This window comes from Anomaloglossus baeobatrachus, chromosome 5, assembly GCF_048569485.1.
Source record: "Anomaloglossus baeobatrachus isolate aAnoBae1 chromosome 5, aAnoBae1.hap1, whole genome shotgun sequence".
NCBI classification, from domain to species: domain Eukaryota; kingdom Metazoa; phylum Chordata; class Amphibia; order Anura; family Aromobatidae; genus Anomaloglossus; species Anomaloglossus baeobatrachus.
The window spans coordinates 511,115,540-511,141,462 of NC_134357.1; the positions used below are offsets into that span (position 1 = coordinate 511,115,540).

General features: G+C 44.8%; 2 protein-coding genes across 2 annotated transcripts in view; both read left to right on the forward strand.

The window, feature by feature from the left end:
• Nucleotides 1-25,923, forward strand: part of LOC142311975 (uncharacterized) — a 452,821-nt gene that overhangs the window by 85,858 nt on the left and 341,040 nt on the right. The gene's annotated exons all lie outside the window — the stretch shown is intronic.
• LOC142312005 (uncharacterized) overlaps nucleotides 1-25,923 on the forward strand; it is a 128,642-nt gene that overhangs the window by 67,931 nt on the left and 34,788 nt on the right. Inside the window, exon 6 of the mRNA XM_075350880.1 lies at nucleotides 13,735-15,381. Within this exon, the coding sequence (XP_075206995.1) occupies nucleotides 13,735-15,381 (1,647 nt within the window). The remainder of the gene's footprint in view (nucleotides 1-13,734; nucleotides 15,382-25,923) is intronic.

The window sequence follows — 25,923 nt, forward strand, 5'->3', positions numbered from 1 at the left end:
CCTCCACGTGGCCCAAAATTTCTCATATGAGTTGTGTAATGATGAAGTTAGATCCTCCATATACATGAGGTCATTGACCTTATTGATCCATTGAACCAGCGAGGGGGGTGCCGTGCTCCTCCATCTCTCTGGGATGCACACTCTCGCCGCCATGATGAGGAATTTCCTCAGAGATTTTTTGTATATTTTTTCAGAAGTCCCGCAGTGATGTAACAGGGCGGCAGCAGGTCCCAATTCCTCCTCTCCACCCGTCACCCGTGAAATGATATCAGACACTCCCCTCCAGAAGGGCCGGATCGCCTCACATTCCCAGAACACGTGTAGAATGTTGCCCTCTGCTGTGCCACACCGCCAGCACATGGGATCAACCGTTGGGAACATCGCATGTAACCTCGAAGGTACTCTGTACCATCTGGTTAGCAGCTTGTAGCTAGCCTCTTGAAACCTGGAGCTGATGGAGGATGTGTGCGCCAATCTGAAGACCCTTTCCCACTGTGTTGGTGTCAGCTGGATTCCCAGATCCCGTTCCCACTGTGAAGCAAAAGGGGGGATTTGTTGGTCTGGGGGCGAAGATAAGAGCGAATATACTGCCGAAAGAGAATGCCGTATCGTGCCTGGTCCCATACATATTTGTTCAAACTGTGTCTTGGGTCGCTGAAAGAGGGATCTGGCTGGAAGGCTACTGAAAAAGTGTGCCAGTTGCAAGCATCTCCAATGACCAAGTGAGCTGGGATCCTGTTTAGCTGCCAATCCCTCTACCGACGGCCAGGTGTCCCGGTTTCCAAAGTCCTCTACCCGATCCACCCCGCCCCGAACCCAAGACTGAAAAACTGGATCCGCTCTGCCTGGCTCAAAGGCAGGATGGCTCAGGATTGGCGTCAAGCTCGATTGCCTGGGTAACATTTCTGATTGCACCTTCCCCGTATTACAGTATTTCACAGTTGACCCGATAGTTGGATGTGTTTTCAAGCTTGCAGGGACCTCCGAGAGCACCCATGGCAATTTGTTGAGGGGAATTGGGGAAAAGGACTGTTCAATTTGTATCCAAGCCTTTTGAGACCCGTTCCTGCACCAATCAATCATTCTAGTTAGATGTCCTGCTAAATGATACCTTCTCATGTCTGGCAGCCCAATCCCCCCGCTACACTTGGTCCTGTGCAAAATAGCTCTTTTTATTCGTACCGATTTACCTGCCCAAATGAAGGAGGACTGAATGGACTCCAGAGATTTGAAAAATCCTGAGGGTATTTTGATTGGGAGCGCCTGCAGTAGATATAGAATTCTAGGTAAGATATTCATTTTGTAAATCTGGCTTCTGCCAAACCAAGAGAATAATGATTTCCCCCATCTGTCACAGTCTCGCCTAATGGAAGACAGCAGAGACGGGAAATTCTGAGAGTAGAGCAGACCGAGATCCCCAGTCAGCCGTATCCCCAGGTAATTTAGAGATTGGGATGCCCATCGGAAATTAAACGATCCCTTCAACTCTTCCACCTCTTTGGATGAGAGATTTATGTTAAGGGCCTCAGATTTCGTGAAATTTATCTTGAAATTTGATAAACTGGAGTATCTCCGGAATTCCCTCATTAAGTTGGGCAGGGAGATCTTGGGGGCTGAAACGAAAAACAGGAGATCGTCCGCATATGCAGCTACTTTGTGCGTAACATGGCCCACCCCAATACCCGCAATATCTGAGTTGGCTCGTACGTGTCTGAGGAAGGGTTCTAGCGTCAAGATGAAGATTAAGGGAGACAGCGGACATCCCTGACGGGTGCCATTAGATATTTTAAATGGGTCCGACAGAATTCCATTCACTCGGACTTTCGCCGAGGGTACCGAGTATAAAGACATGATCCAACCCATCATTCCACTTCCCAACCCCAGACACCCGAGCGTGGCTTCCATAAAGGTCCAATCCACTCTATCAAAAGCCTTTTCGGCATCAGTTGACAGCAGGATAGAGGGTAGACCCCCACTTTTAGCATTATATATCAAATTAATGGCCTTAACTGTGTTATCACGTGCCTCACGACCCGCCATAAACCCTGCCTGATCTGGGTGGATTATTTGAGAGATCAGAGGTGCCAGCCTGCTTGCAAGGATTTTGGCAAATAATTTTGTATCCACATTCAACAGGGATATCGGGCGATAGCTAGCACATTGTGTTGGGTCTTTCCCCATCTTAGGTATTACCGTGATGTGTGCTCTCAATGAATCTGCATTGGGAGTTGAGCCCTCTGAAGCCCTAGAATTAAAGGCTGACAGGAGGTGTGGGGATATAATCTCCTTAAGTTTTTTGTAGTATACGAGGGGGAGTCCATCAGGCCCAGGTGCCTTTCCCGATTTGGATGACCCTATTGTGTCCACCAGCTCTTGATTTGAAATTGGAGTTTCCAATGCGGCTATCTCGGAGTCTGTCAACCGCGGCATTTTTGCTTCTCTGATGTACTCTGAAATTTTACTTTTAATAGATGATTTTGACAAAGTGGGGTCATGTGTCTCTAAATTATATAAGGATGCATAGAATTTTGGAACGTCTCCGCAATTTCTGCCGAAGAATGTAATATTGATCCCTGAGGGTGTGTAGGGGAAATTTTTGATATAAAGGTTGTCGCCTGTTGTTGTCTGAGTGCTCTCGCTAATGTCTTGCTACACTTGTTCCCGTATTCATAAAAATGTCTACGGCATCTATTGAGGACCCCTTTTGCCTTGCTGTTGAGTAGTTTCCGTAGCTCGTCCCGGACTTTGAATAAGGTTCCCCCCACCTCCGCCGAGGGCATTTGCTTATGTTGTGTCTCCAGATCTCATAGCTGTGTTAGCAGTCTGTTGACCTCTAGTTCCCTTTCCCTCTTTCTTCTTGCCCCTTGCTGTATGAGAACCCCTCGAATAACACATTTGTGGGCCTCCCAGACCGTCGTTGGTGATGTATCCCCACCTGCTTTCAACGTAAAGTATTCAGTCAGGGAGTTCTGTACTGACTGAAGGCCTTCAGGGTCCTCCAGTAGGGAAGTGTTCAGTCTCCATTGCCACTGCTGTGGAAACGGAGACTGTAGCACCATAGACACAGTGCAAAGTGCATGGTCAGAGAATGTTATGCTATCTATCTGGGCTTTGGAGATCCTTTCGAGGTCTTTATGTTTTACAAAAAAGTAGTCCAATCTGGAGTATACACCATGTGCATTTGAATAGAAAGAGTAGTCCCTGTCAGACGGGTGTAACAATCTCCATGTGTCCACGAGCTGCTGCTCATGTAATAAGTACCGCAGCCTGCGGAGGGCTGATGTAGGATGTGCAGAGGCCCCCGAGGAGGTGTCCTGAGCTGGGTTTAGAGCGATATTGAAATCCCCCCCCATAATGAGAGTCCCCTCCACGAAATCCTCCATAGTTTCAACAAATCCGGCCAGGGTATCAATTTGCCCCACATTGGGGAGATATATAGAAGCTAATGTGTAAATATGCGTAGCGATCCTGCCCTTCACCAACAATAGCCGTCCCCTGTCATCACTGAAGTCCATGAATTCCCAAGGGATGGAGCGCGAGACAAGAATACTAGTACCTCGGGACTTCGGGTCTGGCGAGAAGCTATGATACGCCTCAGGGAACCAGCGTGATGTCAATTTAAACGGTTTATGTTTGCACAGATGCGTTTCTTGCAAGAAAGCAATTTGGACCCCCATTTTTTTTAACGTATTTGCCAGGATAGACCTCTTACCCGGGCTATGTAAACCTTTCACATTCAATGTCCCACATTTCACCTCAGAGTTCCCTGGTTTATGCATGTTGGGTCAGGAACAGTGTTGAACCCCCTACAAAACACTGACCGGATACGGGAAAGTGGGGTAAGGATCGGGTGGGGGGGGGATCAAGAATCAGGTAGAAAAAAGAACTAGCAGCAGAGAAGAAAGAGCAGAGAGAGAGAAAAAAAAAAAAAAGCGATAAGTATTAGCAGACAGAAAATATGAACAGTAACAGCTGGCCTAAAGGAATGGCCAGTAAGTTTCACACAATAAAACTATGCAGTCTCTGAAGAACTTAGAGACCTGGTGCTCTCCAGATGGGAGAACCACCCTTGGGATGCGTGGAAGACCAAGGGCAAAAGCTAAACAAGCTCGAGGCAGAAATGACAATATTATAGTGAACTGAAAACCCACGTCTCACCCCCCCCGTTACACGACAGGGCAGTGAGAGGCACATTTCTTAGAAGAACAACACGTTTATCAGACTATCCATCAACATTATCAATTGAAGGGTCCATGTGAGACCCCCTTAGGGGGAAAGAGAGGGGGTGTGAAAGGGAGAGCGAAAGAGATAGAAAAGGGGAAGAAAGGGGAGAAAAAGATAAAGAAGAGAGAGAGTGGAGGAAGAGAGAAAAAGGGGCGAAAGAGAAACGACGGAGCAGAGAGAGAGAGAAGGAGAGAAAGGGACGAGAGAGAAAAGGAGGAGTAAGAAGAGAGAGGAGAAAGAGAGGGAAGAGAGAGAGAGAGAAGAGGGAGAGAAAAAGAGAGAAAAGGGAGGAACACAAACTGATAAAAGAGAGCATAGAGGGGGAATAATAATCTCTCTACCTCTCTCCCTGCCACCCAAGAAAAGAGAGACAAATACATTTCAAGTAGCAATTAACCCAATATTTAAGTTCGCGTCCGGCCTATAAGGGGCCATCCTCCCACATCTCCCGCTCCCCCCACCACAAGATAGAAAACCGCAATCAGACCCAAGTCTTCAATCTGGCTCCTCCTGGGAAGATTCTCCGGCCGGCTTGGGATCCCTGGAACTCTTCTGAGGTCTTGCACGGCGGCGTCCACCTTCTCTTCTTCTTTGGGGTAACCCGGCGGGTCTGTCCATATGTAGCCAGTTAGGGATCTCTACTGCCGGTGTATCAAGATATTGGAAGAGACCCTCCACCTCCTCCGGCTGCTTCAGCAGATATTGGTCTCCATTGTGGCGTACTATTAGGTGAAATGGATGTCCCCATCTGTAAGATGCTCCTTTCTCTTTAATTTTTTGTAGAATAGGGAGGAACTGACGCCTCATATACAGGGTTCTGGCTGATATGTCAGGAAAAAGCTTGATGTCAGACCCTTTGTAAGAGACGGTTCCATGGACCCATGCCTTCCTCAGTATGGCTTCTTTATCCGTGTTGTAATGCAGTCTGCACAGAACATCTCTCGGCTGTGCTGTGTCACCCGGCCCCTGGCGGAACACTCTGTGGACTCTGTCGATCACATAAGTGGAGTCCTCTGCAGCTCCCATCACTTTGTTGAAAATTAAAGTTACAGACTTAAGGAGAGCAGCTGCCGCTATCTCTTCTGGGATGCCTTTTAAACAAATATTATTTCGCCTCCCCCTGTTTTCTTGATCATCTAACAGGATGGCGACATTTTGCAGGTGTGTACTGGCTTTGGATAGTTTGCTCCAGTGTGTTAACTCTTTCAAATAGTGTAAACACATCATTCTCCACTGCAGTGGTGCGTGTATCCAGAGCATCAATGTCCCCTTTCACAATGGACAGAGCCCTCTCATGTGCCGCCTCCATTTTAGTAACTAGATTGTCCAGGTCATGTTTGGTGGGGAGAGCAGCCAGCAGCTGCAGGATGCGCTCTGTATCCACAGTGGAGCTTCCTGGGTTAACTCCTTGTGTGAGCTGACCTCCATTTTGGTTCCCCTGACTGTGTGGGGATTGACTGCTTTTGGAGCCTGACAACTCCTGACATGCCTGGGAGGCCCTGCATTCATTACCCCCATGCATATCTCCATCAGTTCCCAGACTCCTGCTCTCTTCACCAGCCTGGCTCATCAAGCTCTGCTGTGGGGCCTGAACTCCACCGCCCCCCTCCTTCTGAGTATTCTGTGCAGCAGCCTCACCTCCTGTATACCCCTGCACCACTGGTCTCTGTGATGAAGGTAGAGATCTCGGTCCCAGCTGATCTCTGACGGTACCGCCCTGTACCTGCACGCTATGTATCGCCACCGCCACTTCTGTCCCGCTGCCACCACTGACGGCTGCTGTTGCTGCAGGCCCCTGCCTCATGGATGCAGGTGCCATTACTGGAGCAGGCCTGGAGACCGGAGAGAGCTTCCCCCCTTTGAACAGACGATCCACTGCTGCGCTGCTGCTTCTCAGGGCTGGTGGTCCGGTCTGTGGTGCTGTGCCTCTCTTCCCCGGCATGTTAGAGAGTGCCAGGTGGGTTTTGCTATGTTATTTGCCACCTCAGCTTGCAAGAGCTCCTACAGAGCACGTCTGCCTGCCATCAAGCTCAAGCCACGCCCCCCACATATCCCATTATTCTTCTCCTTAGTACTGCCTTAGCTGCGTCCCAGTATAAATGGGAGTTCTCCTCATGCTCCTTATTATCCCATGTATATTCCTGCCACCACATTTTCACCAGTTTTTGGAAGTTCTCGTCTTGGGCTAAGTGTGAAGGGAATCTCCACAGTATGTCTGTTCCCTTGGGGTAGGTTTCTTCTAAGTCTAGGAGTAATGGGGCGTGATCTGATATCACCAGATCTTGTATGTCGATCCTCCTCATTTTGTTGAGTAGACCCTGTGTTAGTAGAAAATAATCTATCCTGGACCATGTGTTATGGACGTGAGAGAAATGAGTGTACTCTCGGTCTGCCGGGTGTGAGTTTCGCCAAGCGTCTATTATGCTAGTATGTTCTGTGAACGCATTCAGCACCCTGTCATGTGTCCCGGCTACCATGCGTTTGTGTCCTGTGCCCGACATATCTTCTTTGACGTTCATTACCGTATTAAGATTTCCTCCTATTATTATGTTCCTCTCAGGGTCCTCCAAAACCTGCCTCTCCAACTCCTGGAAGAAAATCTTATTACTCTCATTTGGTGCATATACATTATAGATTTTGAGTCGTCCACATGGGGTATCAAGCAAAGCTTTTTGTATTCTCCCATCTCCATCATTTTCCTGTGTTATTACCTTACAATTTGCCTGCTTATGGAGTAGTATTAACACACCTGCTTTATTATTTTAGGCTGAGGATCCCATCACTTCTCCCACCCACATTTTGCACATTCTTGTGAAATCCTGATTTTTCAAATGGGTCTCCTGAAGTAGGGCAATGTCTACTTTAAGCTTCTTTAAGTGTCTCAATATCATTCGTCTTTTGTGTGGCGATTGCAGGCCTTTCACGTTCCAAGACACAATTCGCATCCTTATATATTACTTGAAATCTTACTTCTTATCCTATCTTAACTAAAACCTTCTTAAAACCTGTCCACCGCATCTCTCTCTGGTGGTGCAAAAAAAAAAAAAGTCAATTAAACCAACAAAATAACACTGCTATTCTATATCCTTTGTAGGAAAACACAGTTGCGGACTTCACTTTTTTCCCGCTTGTATGTAGGGACTCCTACTGATCCCTCTTTCGCTCCTCAAAATATTTTCGTTTTCTTGAGCTTCCACACTTCACTTAAAGGCATGCTAAACATAACTTCAGAAATATATACAAGTATCCCCAAGCCCTGAGGACTGAAAGTAGGTTGAACATCGACCCAGTACAGAGAGGCTCATTCCCAGGAGTGATGAAGGAAAAGAAAAGAAAGAAAAAAGAAACCAGATGAAGAAAGGAGTGAAGAATGGAGGAGGGGTCCAGAGGATGGTTATGGGAAGGAAAAGGGTCGTAAATAGGGGGAGGTGTGAATGGGATGCGGGAGTTGATTGGGACGGATGGGGTGGGAGGTAGTTTGTGGGTGGGATAAAGTGTGTAGTCGGGGGGGCAGGAGAGGGTTTGTTTGTGGGTGGCAAATGGGGTGTGGGTGGGAGGGGGTGGGAAGTAGTTTGTGGGTGGGGGAGTGTAGTTGGAGGGAGTGGGAGGAGAGTGTGGTTATGGGAGTGGAGGGGGGTGTGTTTGGGTGATGGGATAATAAGGGAGTTGGGCAAGACAGGGAAAGAAGAAGGAAAGAGGAAGAAAAAAAAAAAAGGGGGAAAGTGGGGGTATGGGAGGGACTGGGGGTGTCTGGGTTATGGTAGAGTTAACGCTTTCAGGCCCACATCATGAACTCCAGACCCCCAAACAAATCCCCCCTCCCCCATCGCTCCTTTACAAACAGCATCAATACTCCACATTAATCATCAGCAATTTTGCCCCTGTATGGGCTATTTTATGTCCTCACCCCCTCTGGGGAGTAGCATCCCCACTCTTCGCCAGGGGTGACGATTTTTCAAAAGTCTTGTCCACATTACTTCTTGCCTGATCAAGGGCCGTGAATGTCTCTGTACCTCCTCCTGGGGCAAAGATTTTAAGGATGGCCAGGAATTGCAAAGCAAATTTTATCTTCTTTCTGAAAAGCTCTGTGCAGACATCGCTGAAGGCTCTTCTTTTCTTTGTGACCTCCGCCGAATAGTCACTGAATATCAGAATCTTATGTCCCCTTACCACTGTGGGGGATGTCTTCTTCCGAAATGCTTTTAAGATGTTAGTTTTATCCACAAAGTTCAAATATCTGACAATCACTGGCCTGGGTCTTGGAGGTGTGTTTGCACTTGCATGCTGGGCTGGGGGTCTCAGTCTGTGTGCCCTTTCAGCCTTGAGTGTATCAGCCATCCTCAGAGCGTGAGGTATGTCCTCCATGCATATCCCCATTAGCTGGTGAGGGGTGATAGTTTCTGGGAGCCCAATGATTCTTAAGTTGTTTCATCTGGAGCGATTCTCCAGATCATCAATTTTATCTGCAAGCTGCTGATTCAGCCTGGCAACTCTTTGTAGTTCGGCCTGCACCTCTCCCAACTCATCCTCTGTAGTGCTGAGCCTGTTCTCCACTGTAACCAGTCTTTCTGATTGCTGGGAGATGGCTTCCTGCATTTGCTTAAGGCATCAGACACTGTCTGCTACAGCATTTCCTGAAGTTTGGGGGTTTAACATCTTTACCACCTCATCTGCTAGGGACTTGTAAAGGCACAGTCACACTAAACAACTTACCAGCGATCCCAACAACGATACAACCTGATAGGGATCGCTGGTAAGTTGCTAGGAGGTTGCTGGTGAGATGTCACACTAAGCGACGCTCCAGCGATCCCACCAGCAACCTGACCTGGCAGGGATCGCTAGAGCGTCGCTACACGTGGAAGCATGCTGCGCTTGGTAACTAAGGTAAATATGGGGTAACCAACCCGATATTTACCTTGGTTACCAATGCACACCGTGTGCCTGCACACGTAGCCACAGTACACATCGGGTAATTAACCTGATGTGTACTGTGGCTAGGAGTGCAGGGAACAGGGAGCCGGCACTGACAGCTGAGAGCGGCGGACGCTGGTAACGAAGGTAAATATCGGGTAACCAAGGTAAGGGTTTCTTGGTTACCCGATGTTTACCGTGGTTATCAGCGTCCGCAGAAGTCGGCTCCTGCTGCCTGCACATTTAGTTGTTGCTCTGTCGCTGTCACACACAGCGATGTGTGCTTCACAGCGGGAGAGCAACAACTAAAAAATGGTCCAGGACATTCAGCAACAACCAACGACCTCACAGCAGGGGCCGGGTTGTTGCTGGATGTCACACACAACAACATCACTAGCAACATCGCTGCTACGTCCCAAAAGTTGTTCCTTAGCAGCGATGTTGCTAGCGATGTTGCTTAGTGTGACGTGGCCTTAAGAAATGCTGAGACCTGCTTATCTCCTGCTCACCCCCTCCCTCCTGCTGGGTACGCTGATTACCAGGTTTATTACTTTTCTTGGGCTTGGTCACCTCCGGAGCCATTTTAGCATTAGCATGGCTGCTCCTCTGGGCAAAGGGGGATCTTTCTCCTGCAGTCCCGTTCTTGTGTACATACCTCTCCATTATGTCTGAGAGGCATGCACACTATCTTATCTCCTCTTTCTGACCTCTTATCAGCTGGTTTGTGTGCTGGGACTGTAGGGGTCTTGATAAAGAAGCAGGAGCTCTCCTCACACGCTGCCTTCCATGCAAGCGCAGGACCCGGAAGTCTTCTGTCCTTTTATTTGTGACATTTCTGGGATCTGAGGTCCTCTTTAACATGTGAGCCTCTTTATATTAAATATATTTGCTTTCTGTTGGTGCAGCAAGGGTTAATGACATTTTTCCTGCTAGCAGCTCCTTTTTAATTCACCTCACTTGCATCCAGTTTGTGACCACTCCCATCACCTTAAAATAGTCACATGATCCATCACCTGAGGCCAGAAATAGAATCTCATCTTTCTTTTCGGTCCACATTGGAGGGAGGAAGCATTTCAGAGCTGCTGGAGATATTGCTGTTTGGAGTCATTTTGTCTGCAGCCTTGGTCTCTGGTTGCAACTGAGTAGTTTGTATTATATAATTTCTTGTTGTTCCCCTGTCTATCTACCTACCCTAATGTTTTATTAATGCAGTGGTGGGACAGCCTTCTCACTAGTCAGGGAGAGTTCAGGGCAAGCGAAGGCCTAGCCACAGGATTGGCGACAGGGGAGAGGAACCCATATAGGGAGGTTAGAGAGTTCAGAGATGAGCCGCAGGTGAGTGCAGGAGGTGTCCCCTCTCCCTTCTCCCTAGTTTCAGGGCGCACTGTTGTACTGTGCCCCGGTATGCCCTGTTTGTGGCAGCGCCCGATGTGGGTTCCCTTGTGCGTAGTGGAAACCACATAGTCAAAGCGTGACATTATTTCCGGCCCCATAAATATTTTTCTAAGTCTATATTGCTTAGACGTCAGGTTTTGCTCACCTGGTGCAGACCCTGTTGCAGGATGTTACAGATCCGTGAGCTCAGGTGGTGAAGCATGTGCAACAAATCATGAAACTACTGGTTGCAGCTGATGGCCAGACTCAGCCGAAACCCAAAATAGCTCTCGCAGATAGGTGTTATGGGGGGAGGGACAAATTTGTTACAAATTGCAGGCCTCCCTAACTGTATTTCAGGCTTTGTCCTAGTTCTTCAGGGAGTGAGTAAGATCGGGTGGAGATTGTCGTCTCTCTTCTTCAGGGAGATACCCATTCCTGGGCCTTCTCTCTGCTAACCAACTCAGTCTTTATGGTTAGTGGACGAGTTTTTTGCAGCATTGGCCCTTGTTTATGGTCACCCTGATGGTGTCTCCCTTGCTGAGTCTAAACTCTGTAGGCTCCAGCAGGGGGTGCAGCCAGCTGAGGAGTACTGCTCGGAATTCCGGAGATGGGCCAATGACAACCTATGGAATGATCCTGCACTTAGGAGTTATTTCTGTCAGGATCTGTCAGGCAGGTTTAGAGACTCTCTGGCTCAATATTCTGCTCCGGAGTCATTGGAAGCTGCCATGGCCCTTGCTATCAGGGCGGATAGGAACCTCAGGGAGAGATCTAGTAAGACCCTGCCGCCTGTTGTTCCCCCTAGGGAGGATATTGCACATGTGCAGCTTGATAAACCCATGCAGTTGGGGGAGCCTCCCTTTATACCGGGCTGCTTGCGGTTTGCTATGAGACTTAGGCATGTTTCTACTGTGGTCTTGAGGGTCACTTAATTGGTGTTTGTCCATCAGTACCTAAAAACATAACAGACAAAAAGCCGTGTTTCCCTGGTCGTGTGGAGGGAGGTGACCAAGGTGTATATATTTCTTCCATTTACAAGTTTCAGTTCACCATAGCAGCTAATGTGGTCTTTGAAGCTAGATCTGAGAGTATCTCTGTCCTTGTGAAAAAGTGGAGCAGGAGCTAACATGGTGGATTCTCCCTTCGCTCAAACTCGGGACCTGTCTTACAGTGCGTTAAAATTTATCCCAATATTTGCCATGGATTCTACTTCTCTCAGCCAGAGAAAGTTTATCCAAGCCGTACATAATGTGAATTTGCACATAAAGACTCTTCATAATGAGTTCATGTCTTGCTACGTCTTGGAGGGTTTGCCCACTCCCATCTTTTTGGGAATTTCCTGGCTGAAAAAAAACACAACCCAGTGATTGATTGGCAGTCAGAAGAAGTGATCAGTTGGGGCAGTTTTTGTAAAAGCAATTGCCGAGGTGCTACCATCCCTGTCATTCTTGTAAAAAACACATCCTTTTGTCGTCCGAGATGACTAAGGTATTGGAGGAGAAAAATGGCGATATCCTACTCTCACCCCAGGTTAACATTAGGCTTCAGTGCTCCTTTAGAAAAGGTGGTCGAGGGAGGGTGGTCATTCACACTAAGTGTCCTGTTTCTGAGGGTAAGGTTTTGAAGACACGGGGGGATGCCTCTGCTGTCTATCCTTCAAGGAGTTTTTCTTTTGCTAACAAATGTATGCATGGTAATAAACGGCCAGGTCTGGACTTGTGTGTGAAACAATGGGTGGAAGTGTGCATCTGGAGCTCTGGGCTCAAGATCTATCAGTCCGTATAGAGTAGTGGACATTATTAACCCTACGGCTGTTCGGCTGCAGCTACCCCCAGTACTTAGAACCCATCTTGTTTTTCATAGGGCATCGTTCACAACATTTTTCTCGTCTCCATAGCCTAGTTTATTACCACCACCTCTGGTTTGCATTTGTAAAGACCTTGAGGGTCAGGTGGCAACAGAAGTGAGCGCACGGAAGTTGGGGCATATGTTTCGTATGTGTAATCTGGACATGGCTGTACTTGAGGGTCCTGAGGACCCTCATAGAATGGAGGGTACTGTCACGAGTGTCTTCTATCCTTGTGATATTTGTGATGGTTCTCGGATTTGAGCTCCAATTTAACTTGTGATGCTTCTTATATTAAATGTATTTGCTTTCTGTTGGTGCAGCAAGAGTTAATGACAGTTTCCCTGCTAGCAGCTCCTCCTCATGTGCAGCGTGTTTGTGACAACTCCCATCACCTTTAAATAGTCACATGATACCAGAAATAGAATCTCATCTTTCTTTTCTGCCCACGTTGGAGGGAGGAAATATTTCGGAGCTGCTCGAGCTATTGCTGTATGGAGACCTTTTTTCTACAGCCTTGGTCTCTGGCTGCAGCTGAATAGTTTGTGTTATATCCTTTTGTAGTTGTTACCTTGTCTATCTACCTACTCTTGTGTTTTATTATTGCAGTGGTTGGACTACTGTTCTCTGCGGCCTTTCCACTAGCCAGGGTGAGTGCAGGGCAAGCAAGCGCCTAGGCACGTGATCAGCTATGGGGTGAAAGAACCCGCATTGGGACATTTGAGCGTGCAGGGTTCAGTTGCAAATGAGTGCAGGAGGTGTCCCCACTCCCTTCTCCCTAGCGCCAGAGCCCACCATTGTACCGTGTCCCCAGTGTACACTGTTTGTGGCGCCACACGTTGCAAGTTCCCTTGTGCCTGGCAGAACCCCAATAGTCAAAGCATGATATTAGGACATTGCTGCAAAAACTTTTTCAGATGTGCTTCCTTATTCGTAATTAAGGGCATTGTTTCTATTTGCTTACATGACATATAACAAAATATACAGGATTTATTCTCCCTTTTTTGTTTCCACTGCTTTGTTACATTGAACAATAATTCAAAACGTTACACTTTCTCCAAAGTGATGGCTTATGTGTACATGATCAATGTTCCACTCTTCTTTGCTCCATACTCTACATACACTATTTGGCAGGTAAGAGAGTTGGGATCGCCTAATAAAACCAATTACAAGCTACTTTTTGACTTTTCTCAGATAACTTGAAATGATTGATGATGGGCATAGTGAAATATGACCCTTCAGAGAAGGAGGCTAGAAAAGAGTAGCGAGAATTTGTATTACAGTTTGTATTTAAGTGTAATGAGGTATGTAATATAATTATTCATATAAATGCAGTGTTATTAAAAAAATAATAAAAACCTTTTTATTTTTGGCAGATGACTGTACCAGGAGCTCAGAAAGACATCTGATATTCTCAGACTTTGCAACAGATAAATGTGAAAAACATGTCATTATACCAGACAAACCTCAAGCCGAGGTCCATTCTTCTGCTTCCCCAAAGACAAATATAACAAATAAAAGTCACAGAAAGGCTGTTGAACATAAAATAGCTTACATAGGGGAAAACCCACTTTTATGTTCAGAATGCGGGAAATGTTTTAATAAGAAATCAATACTTGTTATACATCAGAGAAGTCACACAAGAGAGAAACCATTTTACTGTTCAGAATGTGGGAAATGTTTTAATGCAAAATCACATCTTATTAGACATCAGAGAATTCACACAGGGGAGAAGCCATTTTTTTGTTCAGAATGTGGGAAATGTTTTTCTACTAAATCACATCTTGTTCAGCATCAGATAAATCACACAGGGGAGAAGCCATTTTTTTGTTCAGAATGTGGGAAATGTTTTTCTACTAAATCACATCTTGTTCAGCATCAGATAAATCACACAGGGGAGAAGCCATTTTCTTGTTCAGAATGTGGGAAATGTTTTTCTACTAAATCACATCTTCTTACACATCAGAGAATTCATACAGGGGCAAAGCCATTTTCATGTTCAGAGTGTGGGAAATGTTATTCTACAAAATATGAATTTGTTCGGCATCAGAGAATTCACACAGGGGAGAAGCCATTTTCATGTTCAAAATGTTGGAAATGTTTTTCACAAAAGTCACATCTTGATCAGCATCAGAGAACTCACACAGGGGAGAACCTATTTTCTTGTTCAGAATGTGAGAAATGTTTTTCTACTAAATCATATCTTGTTCTGCATCAGAGAATTCACACAAGCGAGAGGCCATTTTCTTGTTCAGAATGTGAGACATGTTTTTATAGTAAATCTGAACTTGTTTCACATCAGAGAATTCACACAGGGGAGAAGCCATTTTTATGTTTAGAATGTGGGAAATATTATTCTACGAAATCAAGTCTTTGTAAACATCAGAGAATTCACACAGGGGAGAAGCCATTTTCATGTTTAGAATGTGGAAAATGTTTTTCAACAAAAGGTCAAATTGTTCAACATCAGATAATTCACACAGGGGAGAAGCCATTTTCTTGTTCAGAATGTGGGAAATGTTTTTCTAGGAAATCACATCTTGTTCAGCATCAGATAAATCACACAGGGGAGAAGCCATTTTTGTGTTTAGAATGTGGGAAATATTATTCTACGAAATCAAGTCTTTGTAAACATCAGAGAATTCACACAGGGGAGAAGCCATTTTCTTGTTCAGAATGTGGGAAATGTTTTTCTAGGAAATCACATCTTATTAAACATCAGAGAATTCACACAGGGGATAAGCCATTTTCGTGTTCGGAATGTGGGAAATGTTATTCTACAAAATGTGAAATTGTTCAGCATCAGAGAATTCACACAGGAGAGAAACCATTTTCATGTTCAGAATGTGGGAAACGTTTTTCTACGAAAGCTGAAATTGTTATACATCAGAGAATTCACACAGGGGAGAAGCCATTTTCGTGTTCAGAATGTGGGAAATGTTTTTGTAAGAAATCAAATCTTGTTATACATCATAAAATTCATACAGGAGAGAAACCATTTTCATGTTCAGAATGCGGGAAATGTTGTTCTACGAAAGCTGAAATTCTTATACATCATAGAATTCACACAGGGGAGAAGCCATTTTCATGTTCAGAGTGTAGGAAATGTTTTACTACTAAATCACATCTTGTTCAGCATCAGAGAATTCACACAGGGGAGAAGCCATTTTCATGTTCAGAGTGTTGGAAATGTTTTACTACTAAATCACATCTTGTTCAGCATCAGAGAATTCACACAGGGGACAAGCCATTTTCATGTTCAGATTGTGGGAAATGTTATGCTAGGAAATTTGATTTTGTTCGTCACCAGAGAATTCATACAGGGGAGAAGCCATTTTAGTGCTCAAAATGTTGGAAATGTTTTACAGAAAAATCACATCTTGCTACGCATCAGATGAGTCATGAAGGGAGAACTAGGCATTTTCATGCTCCGAATGTGTAAAATATTTAAAAAAAAAAAAAATTAGTTTTAACTTTCCATCAGAGAAGTGACACCCTATTCATATTCAGAATGTGGTGAATGTTTTACAGTGAAAAGATATCTTGTTAAACATCAGAGAACTTACAAAGGGAAGAAGCCATTTTCATGTTTCACATGTGGAAAATGTTCTAAAGAGAAATACAGTTTTATTTGACATCTGTTAGTTCACACGAAACAAAAACCATTTTCATATTCAGCATTTGGGAAATGCTTTACAGAGAAATCACATCTTGTTACACATCAGAGAACTCACACAAAAAAGAAGCCATTTTCATGTTTAAATTGTGAGAAATGTTTGAGTTGGAAAACAATTTTTATGATACATTAAAGAAATGTAAAGAAAATTGCAAGTTATAGTAAAATTATGAGTATACAAAAGAAAGGGAAAACAATTTAGGGAACTAAATGAGTAATAGAAAATGTAGACAATTTTATCAATGACCATCTGTTAATAAAAATTAATTAGTCTCAAAATATTAAAGCTACAAATGAACAATGTATATAATATATTTTACAGTTTTATAACTACTGCTTAAAAAGAATGTCTGGTTACTCTTACTTCCATCCTGTGAATCTCCTTACCACCTGGCATTCCAGGCTTGTCTTTTTTTTATTAGCTGTTCTGTTTTGTTCTCACCCACACAGCTGGCACAATGGAATTGTAGATAAATGACATCTGAGATGTGATTGATGGGAAACAAGTCCGGAGACACTGCAGGAATTGGTTGCGCATTTAGGCCATGTAGGCTACTCGCAATGGCATAAATAATGTGGGTCTTGGTTTAAAAACAATTCCAGGGACACCTTGGAGAAATGGTCGTACTACTGGTTCCATGACCAAATCAATGTGATGCAGAACAGTTAAGGGATCTGGTATGGTGATTAAAGGGGCTCCTATGATTAAGGATCTTATTTTTTGAGTCTGAAGTGCGTCAGACTGATATTCGAAATGGATTAATAAACTTTGTATTTTTATTTAAAAAAAAATGTTTTTTTCGTGTTATTCCCCCTTGGATGCTGTTTTTTCCCCTCCTCCCCTCCCTCCAGATACACTGATCTGGACTATATCCGTGCACCACCTTTCACAGCGTACTATTAGAAGGCATTACAGTATACGGAATTGATTTTTCCCGTACAGTATACCACACCATAATCACAAGAGTAAAACTAGTACAAAGTTCCCTAGTGAAGGCCTCTTTATGACGTTACCCACATGGTGTCCAAACGAACGTCTAACTATCATTGCATCCAAATAAATGAACAATAAGACCGGCACTCCAAGACTTGCAATAATCTTTAAGATTTAATCCATCAAAGCACGATACAAACAAAAAAGAACGTGTGTCGGCTAGACCTTTTAGCCTTTGTCAAAGTCAAAGGTCTAGCCGAAACGCGTTCTTTTTTGTTTGTATTGTGCTTTGATGGATTAAATCCTAAAGATTATTGCAAGTCTTTGAGTGCCGGTCTTATTGTTCATTTATTATTTAGGTGTGCTGTTTCTTGACCGTGCACCTGCAAATTTGAGTGCCGCCTGGATATCATCTCTTACTATGATTGCATCCAAGACAAAAGCAGGACTTATCACTGAAGAAGATATAACTCTATTCCAGCCTTCATTGCCATCCTGCCTGCACCATTCTGGCCTCTTAGAGGGGTGACGTAAGGTCAAAGGAACACCTTTAGCTTGATGTCTGATTCGCAGATCAGGGATTATTACATAGCATTCTTCAAATCTGACAATCAGTCTATGTAGAGGTTTGCTTCTATACATCTCTTCCTGTAATTCCAGTTTGTCGTCCTCTCAACCTCTGGGACATTCAACATTGAACTGTGATATCTTCTAGACATATGCACAGAGCATACAGTACAGATCAAAAGTTTGGACACATCTCTTTCAAGGAGTTTTCAATATTTTCATGACTCTGAAAATTGTAGATTCATATTGAAGGCATCAAAACTATGAATCAACTCATGTGGCATGAAATACTTAACAAAAAAGTGTGAAACAACTGAAAATATGTCTTATATTCTAGGTTCTTCAAACCAGCCACCTTTTGCTTTGATTACTGCTTTGCACACCCTTGGCATTCTCTTGATGAGCTTCAAGGGTTAGTCACCGGAAATGGTTTTCACTTCACAGGTGTGCCCTGTCAGGTTTAATAAGTGGGATTTTTTGCCTTATAAATGGGGTTGGGACCATCAGTTGTGTTGTGCAGAATTGTATACATATATGTGTGTGTGATTGTGTAGTGAGAACATGGAAGCCGAAACATAGCGGGGACAGTAACGGGGACTCATCACAGTTCCCAATGAACTCTGATGAACCCGTGAAGTCACCGTCCTGACACCCGCAGTAGCGCCTGTGTCGCAGGGGTGTCATCAGGATGTCATCAGAGTTCATTGGGAACTCCAATGACCTCGTGGACATCACTGTGCAAGCTGAATACTCACCTGTCCCCGCGATGTTGTACCCAGCACTGTCCCTGCGATGCTCCAGCTTCCAGCTCCTGAGTGGAGTGAGTAATCAGTGAATATAATTAGTGGCTGTCGGAAGCAGGAGGCAGCAGAACCGAAGAAAACAGCACTGGATACATGTAAATATAGAAAATCTTTTTATTTCACAGACACATGTTTACTCCGGTACCTGTCACACGTATGCAAACACAGATGTCACGCGTGTGACATACGCGTGACATAACCATGCGTGTGACTTGTACCTGATTAAACACGGACGTCTGAAACCGGCCTTAAGAGTAAGAAAGCATCTGCACCGATGCCCAAAATCTTTGTGAGTTGGATCCTTGCACAAACGAAATAGGGTCCCATTAGGATCCCGACTCTCATCAACTGACGTTAACCCCCGGGGGTGGAGGTGATCATGATGAGACTCAGATACCTGAGGCGCACGCGTACTGCCCTGTGATGTCAGGTCAGGAAGAGGAGGAGTGGGACAACATAGAGCCTGATGATGAAGTTGTAGATCCCACTTGGTGTGAACCCAGCGGCACACAGCTGTGTAGCTCAGCAGATGAGGTGGAGAAGGAAGCTGAGGAGGTTACTTTGGCAATTCCCAAATGAAGTCTTCAATCATATGTGTATGCAGGGGCAGGAATGCTGTCAAAGTAAGGCTACTTTCATATCAGCGTTTTTTTCAACTGCGACACAAATGGATTTTTTTTGCCACAAAGCCGGATCTTTTACAAATGCGTTGTCATTTCAATGCATTTGCAATGGAATCGTGGCAATATGCGGTCACTTGCGGTTGCGTGCGGCACACACTGGATCCGGTAAGATGTGGTATTTTATCTTTTTTCAAAAATGCTTCTTGTAGCGTTTTTGACCTCCGACAAAATACTGCATCTCACCGGATCCTTCATATTGCGGTACCTGCAATGCTTTTCAATGAGCTGGATCCTGCTCTACCGGAAGTTACTGGTAGGCAGGATCCTATTATTAGTACTCAGCATGCCCAGAAAGTAGTTCCTCCCCCGTGCTTCTAGCGGAGCTGCATCAGTTGAAGAAAGAAGACCAGGATCGTGGAGGGGTGAGAGGGAGTAATAAAGATGGAGTCCCTAAGTGTGTCTGTGTATTTATTTCTAATAAAGTATTTTTTCTCTGTGTGGTGTCTTTTTTTTAACCCTTCATTGGATATTCTTAATGACTGAGTCAAACTTGGCCTGACATTAAGAATCTCGGACTTTATATCAGTTGGTAAAACAAAGCTGGTATTAACCCCTTATTACCCAACATGTCACCTGGCACCAGGGCCGCTGAAGGAATTAAATACAGCGCCAGAGGATGGCGCTTCTATGAAAGCGCCACTTTCTGCGGCGGTTGCGGACTGCAATTCGCAGCAAGGGGGCCCAGAAAGCTAGGATTCCAATCCCCAACTGCCTAGTTGTAACTGGCTGGACTAAAGGGGGAAGCCCGCGTCATTTTTATTTTTAATTATTTCATGAAATAATTAAAAAAGGGCTTCCCTATATTTTTGGTTCCCAGCCGGGTACAAATAGGCAGCTGGGGGTTGGGGGCAGCCCATACCTGCCTGCTGTACCTCGCTAGCATGCAAAAATAGGACGAAGCCCACGTCAGGTTTTTTTTTTGTTTTTTGGGTAAAAAAAAGAAAAAGGCTTCCCTGGATTTTCCATTGCCAGTGAAGGTAACACCAAGCAGTGGGGGTTAGCAGCCAGTGGCTGCTTGGGTTACCCTTAGCAATAGAAAATGGGGCAGAACAAGTAATCAGATCAGCTGACTCCAGTGTCGGCCGATTACTTATTCTGTGTCCCCCTGCATCCATCACAGAGTGTGCGGGCTCTGAGGTCAGCTGAATTCGGCCGGCACTGGAGTCAGCTGATCTAAACTCAGTTGAACTCCAGCCTGCACACTCTGTGATGGATGCAGCGGGACACAGAACAAGTAATCGGCCGACACTGCAGTCAGCTGATCTGATTACTTGTTCTGCTGGCTATGAGGTCAGGAGTTCAGCTGAGTTCAAACCAGCTGACTCCGGTGCCGGCCGAACCCAGCTGAATTCCACAGCCCACACGCTGCGATGGGTGCAGCGGGACACAGATCAAGTAATCGGCCGACACTAGAGTCAGCTGATCTGAACTCAGCTGAACTCCTGACCACACAGCCCGCACAAGGTCACACGTGATTGTCAGTGAGCAGTGACTGCTGTTACCTGCATCCATCGCAGCGTGTGTAGGCTGTGAGATCAAGAGTTCAGCTGACTCCCGATCAGCTGATTCCGATTAAACTCTGTGTCCCGCTGCATCCATCGCAAGTAGAAGTTGCAGGATCCGGTAAAATAACAATTGCAGTTGCATGCGTTGCACATTCAATCAACAGGATCCGGTCATATGCGGTTTGCGATTTTTTTTTTTTGCCTACAGGTAAAAAAAAACGCTGATGTGAAAGTAGCTTAAGGTGAAAATGAGTCACTCCAAATATAATGATGTTGTTACAGTCTACGTCAAAAAGATACCCTTTCTTTCCACCTCACATGCAAACAGATTTTCAACCATGGATTGCCACCAAAAGTAAGGTTGTCTTCACGGAGGTTTTCCCTACAGGTTCCCCCGGTGCCACCCATCTCCTAAATGAGCATCGCTGATTTGGGATGCTGCAAATCTATCTTGTAGAACTTCGAAAGCAGAGAGCCATTCATCTTTGTAAAGCTCAAGTCCATACACAGAATCAAATCCATTATATTTTATAAGATAAAGAAAAGAGTTGACTGGTACTTGATCCAAAGCTGTTCCTTTCTATTGGACCACTGCCCTCTTTCCAGCCATGTTGTGTCCTGCAACCTACAATATTTCTTCTTGGTTGAGAAATTGGTTTATTTGGTCCCATATTGCTTCGATTTTTCTTGTGTGAGGTCCTTTTCTTCATCATATTTGCAGAAATGCCTGCATGTGTTGCATCATCTCTTGATCGCTGAGCTGTGGCCTTTCTAAATGTCGTCTTCATTCATTTGTGTATGCAAGGGGAGCAACGCTGTTTGTAAATGAGTCACTCCAAGTCTGATCATTTGTTACAGTCTACATGAACAAGTTACCATTTCTTTCCACCTCAAATGCAAAGATATTTTTAGCCCTATGGGGAGGGGGACAATTGATGCTACTGTACTGCTGTCTGTCTGAAAGTCTGAAAGGATTTTAAATGTTGAGACTACAAGATAGGCATCAAAGTTGTCTTGTGGGTAGTGCCAGTCTTCTGGGAGCAAGAGGCCTACATCGGTCTTCCTAGCATGTCTTCATTTTTAAGATTAAAATGCTGGGCCACAGCCTGTGTGTTGCATGGACCGTACCTCCCTGCTCTTTTAAGGCCCTATGGGGAGGGGGGCAATTGATGCTACTGTACTGCTGTCTGCCTGTAAGATTTTTAAATGTCGAGACTTCAAGATGGGTGTCAAAGTTGTCTTGTGGGTGGTGCCAGTCTTCTGGGAGCAAGAGGCCTACACCTGCCACTCAAGCAGGTCTTCATTTTTAAAATAAAAATGCAGAGCCACAGCCTGTGTGTTGCATTGACCGTATTTCCGTGCTCTTTTAAGGCCCTATGGGGAGGGGGGCAATTGAGGTTACTGTACTGCTGTCTGCCTGAAAGATTTTAAAACATTTCTGTTGATTTTTAAAATGTAAATGCTAGGTAACATCCTGTGTTGTAAGTCAACGCAATTAGGCAGTGCTTCAATTAATATGCATCGGAGAATGCACTTTTTGTGGTTTATGTTTTGTCGCTTAGGTATCCTTTTGAGCACTGCATGCTTTCTTGATTCAGTTATATTGCTCTCCCCCTTCCCTGGTTCCTAAGGAGTTATGAGGAAAACTCAATGGTCGCTTAGGAGGCCAGATCCAAGTTGTGACCTCCTTATCCTGTGGTTAGGGTTATTCCAGTCTGCGCAGGGTCCATTTGGGACTGCACAGCTAAGAACCCTAGTCTGTACAGGAACCACTTGGGTCAGCTGTATTTATTCTGAGATACGCCTTAGTTGTTTGTATGCGTTACTATGCCTGCATAACAGTCTTGTTCTTTAATTTGTGTTTCTGTTATATTTTTGTTTAAAAATATAACTCTTTTTATATTTTCACTTAGTCTCTTTATGGTACTTCAACTTTTTTTTCTTTTGCTCTAATGCATGGCAATACACATATGTTGTAATGCATTAGAGATGTCAGTGTGACTCTGACAGAAGGACTTTTAGACCATGCTTATGACATGGACTAATAGGCCACCATTAATAGGGAGTAGTAGAGTAAGGGTTTCCAAGCCGCGCCAATGACTAGCCGATCATGAAGATTGTAGATTAATGTTGCTTTTATTCACTGCACAGGTCAACGCGTTTCGGAAGACACAGCTCCCTTCCTCAGGACTGGCAAGAAACATCAAATCAAACATCAAAAGGGATTTGATGTTTCTTGCCAGTCCTGAGGAAGGGAGCTGTGTCTTCCGAAACGCGTTGACCTGTGCAGTGAATAAAAGCAACATTAATCTACAATCTTCATGATCGGCGCGGCTTGGAAACCCTTACTCTACTACTCCCTGTTATCTGCCAATTCGAGGGACCGCTGTCGTGGCTTGGAGTTAATTACAGACATGCTGTTATAGGAGTTGTGACTTTCACAACCCCTATAGGTGAGTAGAACCACCTCTTTTATTCCCCCATTGTTATCGGGGTAAGACCCTATTGCGCTTCTTTTTCCACAGTTTATCTCCTCAGGCCACCATTAATGGCAGACCTGGAGGTAAACATTTCACCTCCACTTGCCATAAAAATGATCAGCTTCCTACAATCGTGTTGGGGGAGTCTTGATCGGATGAGCGTGAGAGCCTCCTCCCTCTTACAACTATCTGAATGCCGCAATTGCTTTTGATTGCTGTTTGTAAGATTGCCCCTAAATCAACCATTTATCAGAACATTAAGAACTTCAAAAGAAAAGGGTTCAATTTCTGTGGAGAAGGCTTCAGGATATGCAATAAAATCCAGCTAATGTCAGGGCCATCTCCAAAAGAGGAATCGGCTACAGAATTGATCAACCCCAGGGCAGAGCTGGTTCAGTAATGGCAGCAGGGAGGTGTCAATGCATCTATACACACATTGAGATGAAGACTTTTAGAGGATGGCCTGGTGTCAAGAACGGCAGTAAAGAAGCCACTTCTCTACAACAAAGAAATAAGACAGAGAAATTCTGCAAGAAGTACAGGGTTTGGACGGCAGAGGATCAGGGAAAGTTATTTTCTTTCCTGTAGCTTCCTTCAGACTGTTTAGGACATCTGAAAGAATGATTGATTATCCAGAGAAGAAAAGGTGAGCGCTATCATGAGACATGTGTCCTGCCAGCAGTAAAGTATCCTGAGACCATTCATGTGTGGGAGCTTTTCATCAATGGAGGTGGCTCACTCACAATTTTGCTATGAATAAATAATGGGATCTAAACATCCTCAAGAGCAACTTCTTCCATCATCCAGGAGCAAGGTTGTAATGAACAATGTTTTTACAGCATGATGGAGAACATGTCACAAGTAAAAAGTAGTAAATAAGTGGCTCAAGGAGAAAAACATTGGCTCCATGGCCAGGAAACTTCCAAAAGAACCTGCGGTCAATCCTGAAAATGCAGGTGGACAAACAGTAAAATATAAATTGTTCAGGCAACAATGATTCATGTTAAGGAAATAATCTGGTCTATAAACTGGATATTATTATATTATTGCCTGAATTTATTGTAATATGTTGATACACCTGGCATTCTGATTATATGGATAAGCCATCTTGTACATGTTGTAATGTGCCAATATCATAGGATGACCTATTCATGTAGTCTTGTGGTGTTGGCACATAGCGATTTGTGTGAGACATTACCTCACAGATGATGCATTTCAAAATATCGTTTGATACACATAGAAAAGCATGATTTTGCATGTTCTACACTTACACAACATATTAAAAAGAATAAGATAAGGACTGTAAGGGACATGCACCATGCCAAGTACATTATCTTGGATCCATTTATGTCATGTGGCTTCAGATTTATGTAAAACTCCAAAGAACCAATCAGTATAACACACAAACAAGGGTGTAACCAATCATTGTTCAAGGATTGAAAAGTAACCAATAATGGTGGAGTGTATTAACTTGCATGTTAAAGCGTTTTAATAAATATAACTTCCGGGGATTGCCCAGATGAGGAATCAAATGACTGTCAGAATGGCCTCCTTTCTTCCCTCCATCGACGCAATTCACTGGGCACGTGGATTTTGGCTAATTGCAATAACAGTCAATCAGGATTTGTCCCAGAAACAGATATCCAGCTGCTGGGCAGAAAAGGATTTTATTTTCTATTGTTTTATCAATTTCTGTTCAACTAAATTACATATTCAACAAATCCACTCGTTTGTGGTCAGATGCATCAGACTCGCTTGTTGTGGACTGTATGCTCGGAGAGAGGGAAGCATCTATCTGTCCTAGGAGACACCAATCCTATAGGAGAATCCCGTAACCTGTCACACATGGTATAGACAATAGGGGAAGCTATTCCCCGTATGGAGACTGACACACCATTCAAGCATGCCAGTGAGGAGACTTTTAAGCCGCAATGCGTCTCTGGGAAATATTCAAATTGTCTCTTCAGGGAGGAAGAAGACGAACTCTGGTACCACCTATTAGAGGTATATTGGAGAATAGCTTCCCCTTTAGACCCAGTCTAATGCGGGCGTCACACGAGACGATCTATCGTGCGATGCATCGTTGGGGTCACGGTTTTCGTGACGCACATCCGGCATTGCTTGCGACATCGTCTCGTGTGACACCTCCGAGTGACGCTGACTCGTTCACAGATCGTGAGTCGTGCACTCGTCGTTTAATTCCAAAAAATCTTTTAATTTAAATGGCGCCGGTTGTTCATCGTACCCGGGGTAGCACACATCACTCCGTGTGACACCCCAGGAATGATGAACACAGCTTACCTGCGTCCCGCGGCACCCGCCGGCTATGCGGAAGGAAGGATGTGGGCGGGATGTTTACGTCCTGCTCATCTCCGCCCCCTCCGCTTCTATTGGCCGGCGGCTGTGTGACGTTGCTGTGACGCCGAACGGCCCTCCCCCTTCAGGAAGAGGATGTTCGCCGCCCACAGTGACGCCGTCCGAGAGGTAAGTACGTGTGACGGCGGTCTAACGACTTTGTGCGACACGGGCAGCGATTTGCCCGTGACGCACAAACGACAGGGTCGGGTACGATCGCTCGTGCAATCACACGATAGATCGTACCGTGTGACGCCCGCATTAGCCTCTCATACAGCCAGATCAGATCTCATACTTTGCACTGCCGAGGGACAACCATCTCGAAACACCGTGTCTGCAAATTGAGGTTCTGATCTGGCATAAATTCTAAGTCATACTAACAAGACTCATTGGAGGGTCACTTAGACTTCTAGGATTGCTACTTCCAATAGGTGGCACCAGAGTTCATCTTCCTCACTGAAGAGACAATTTGAATATTTCCCAGGGGAGCATTGTGGAATTCTAGATTAAGTCTATTCACTGGCATGCTGGAATGGTGTGTCAGTCTCTATAAGGAGAATAG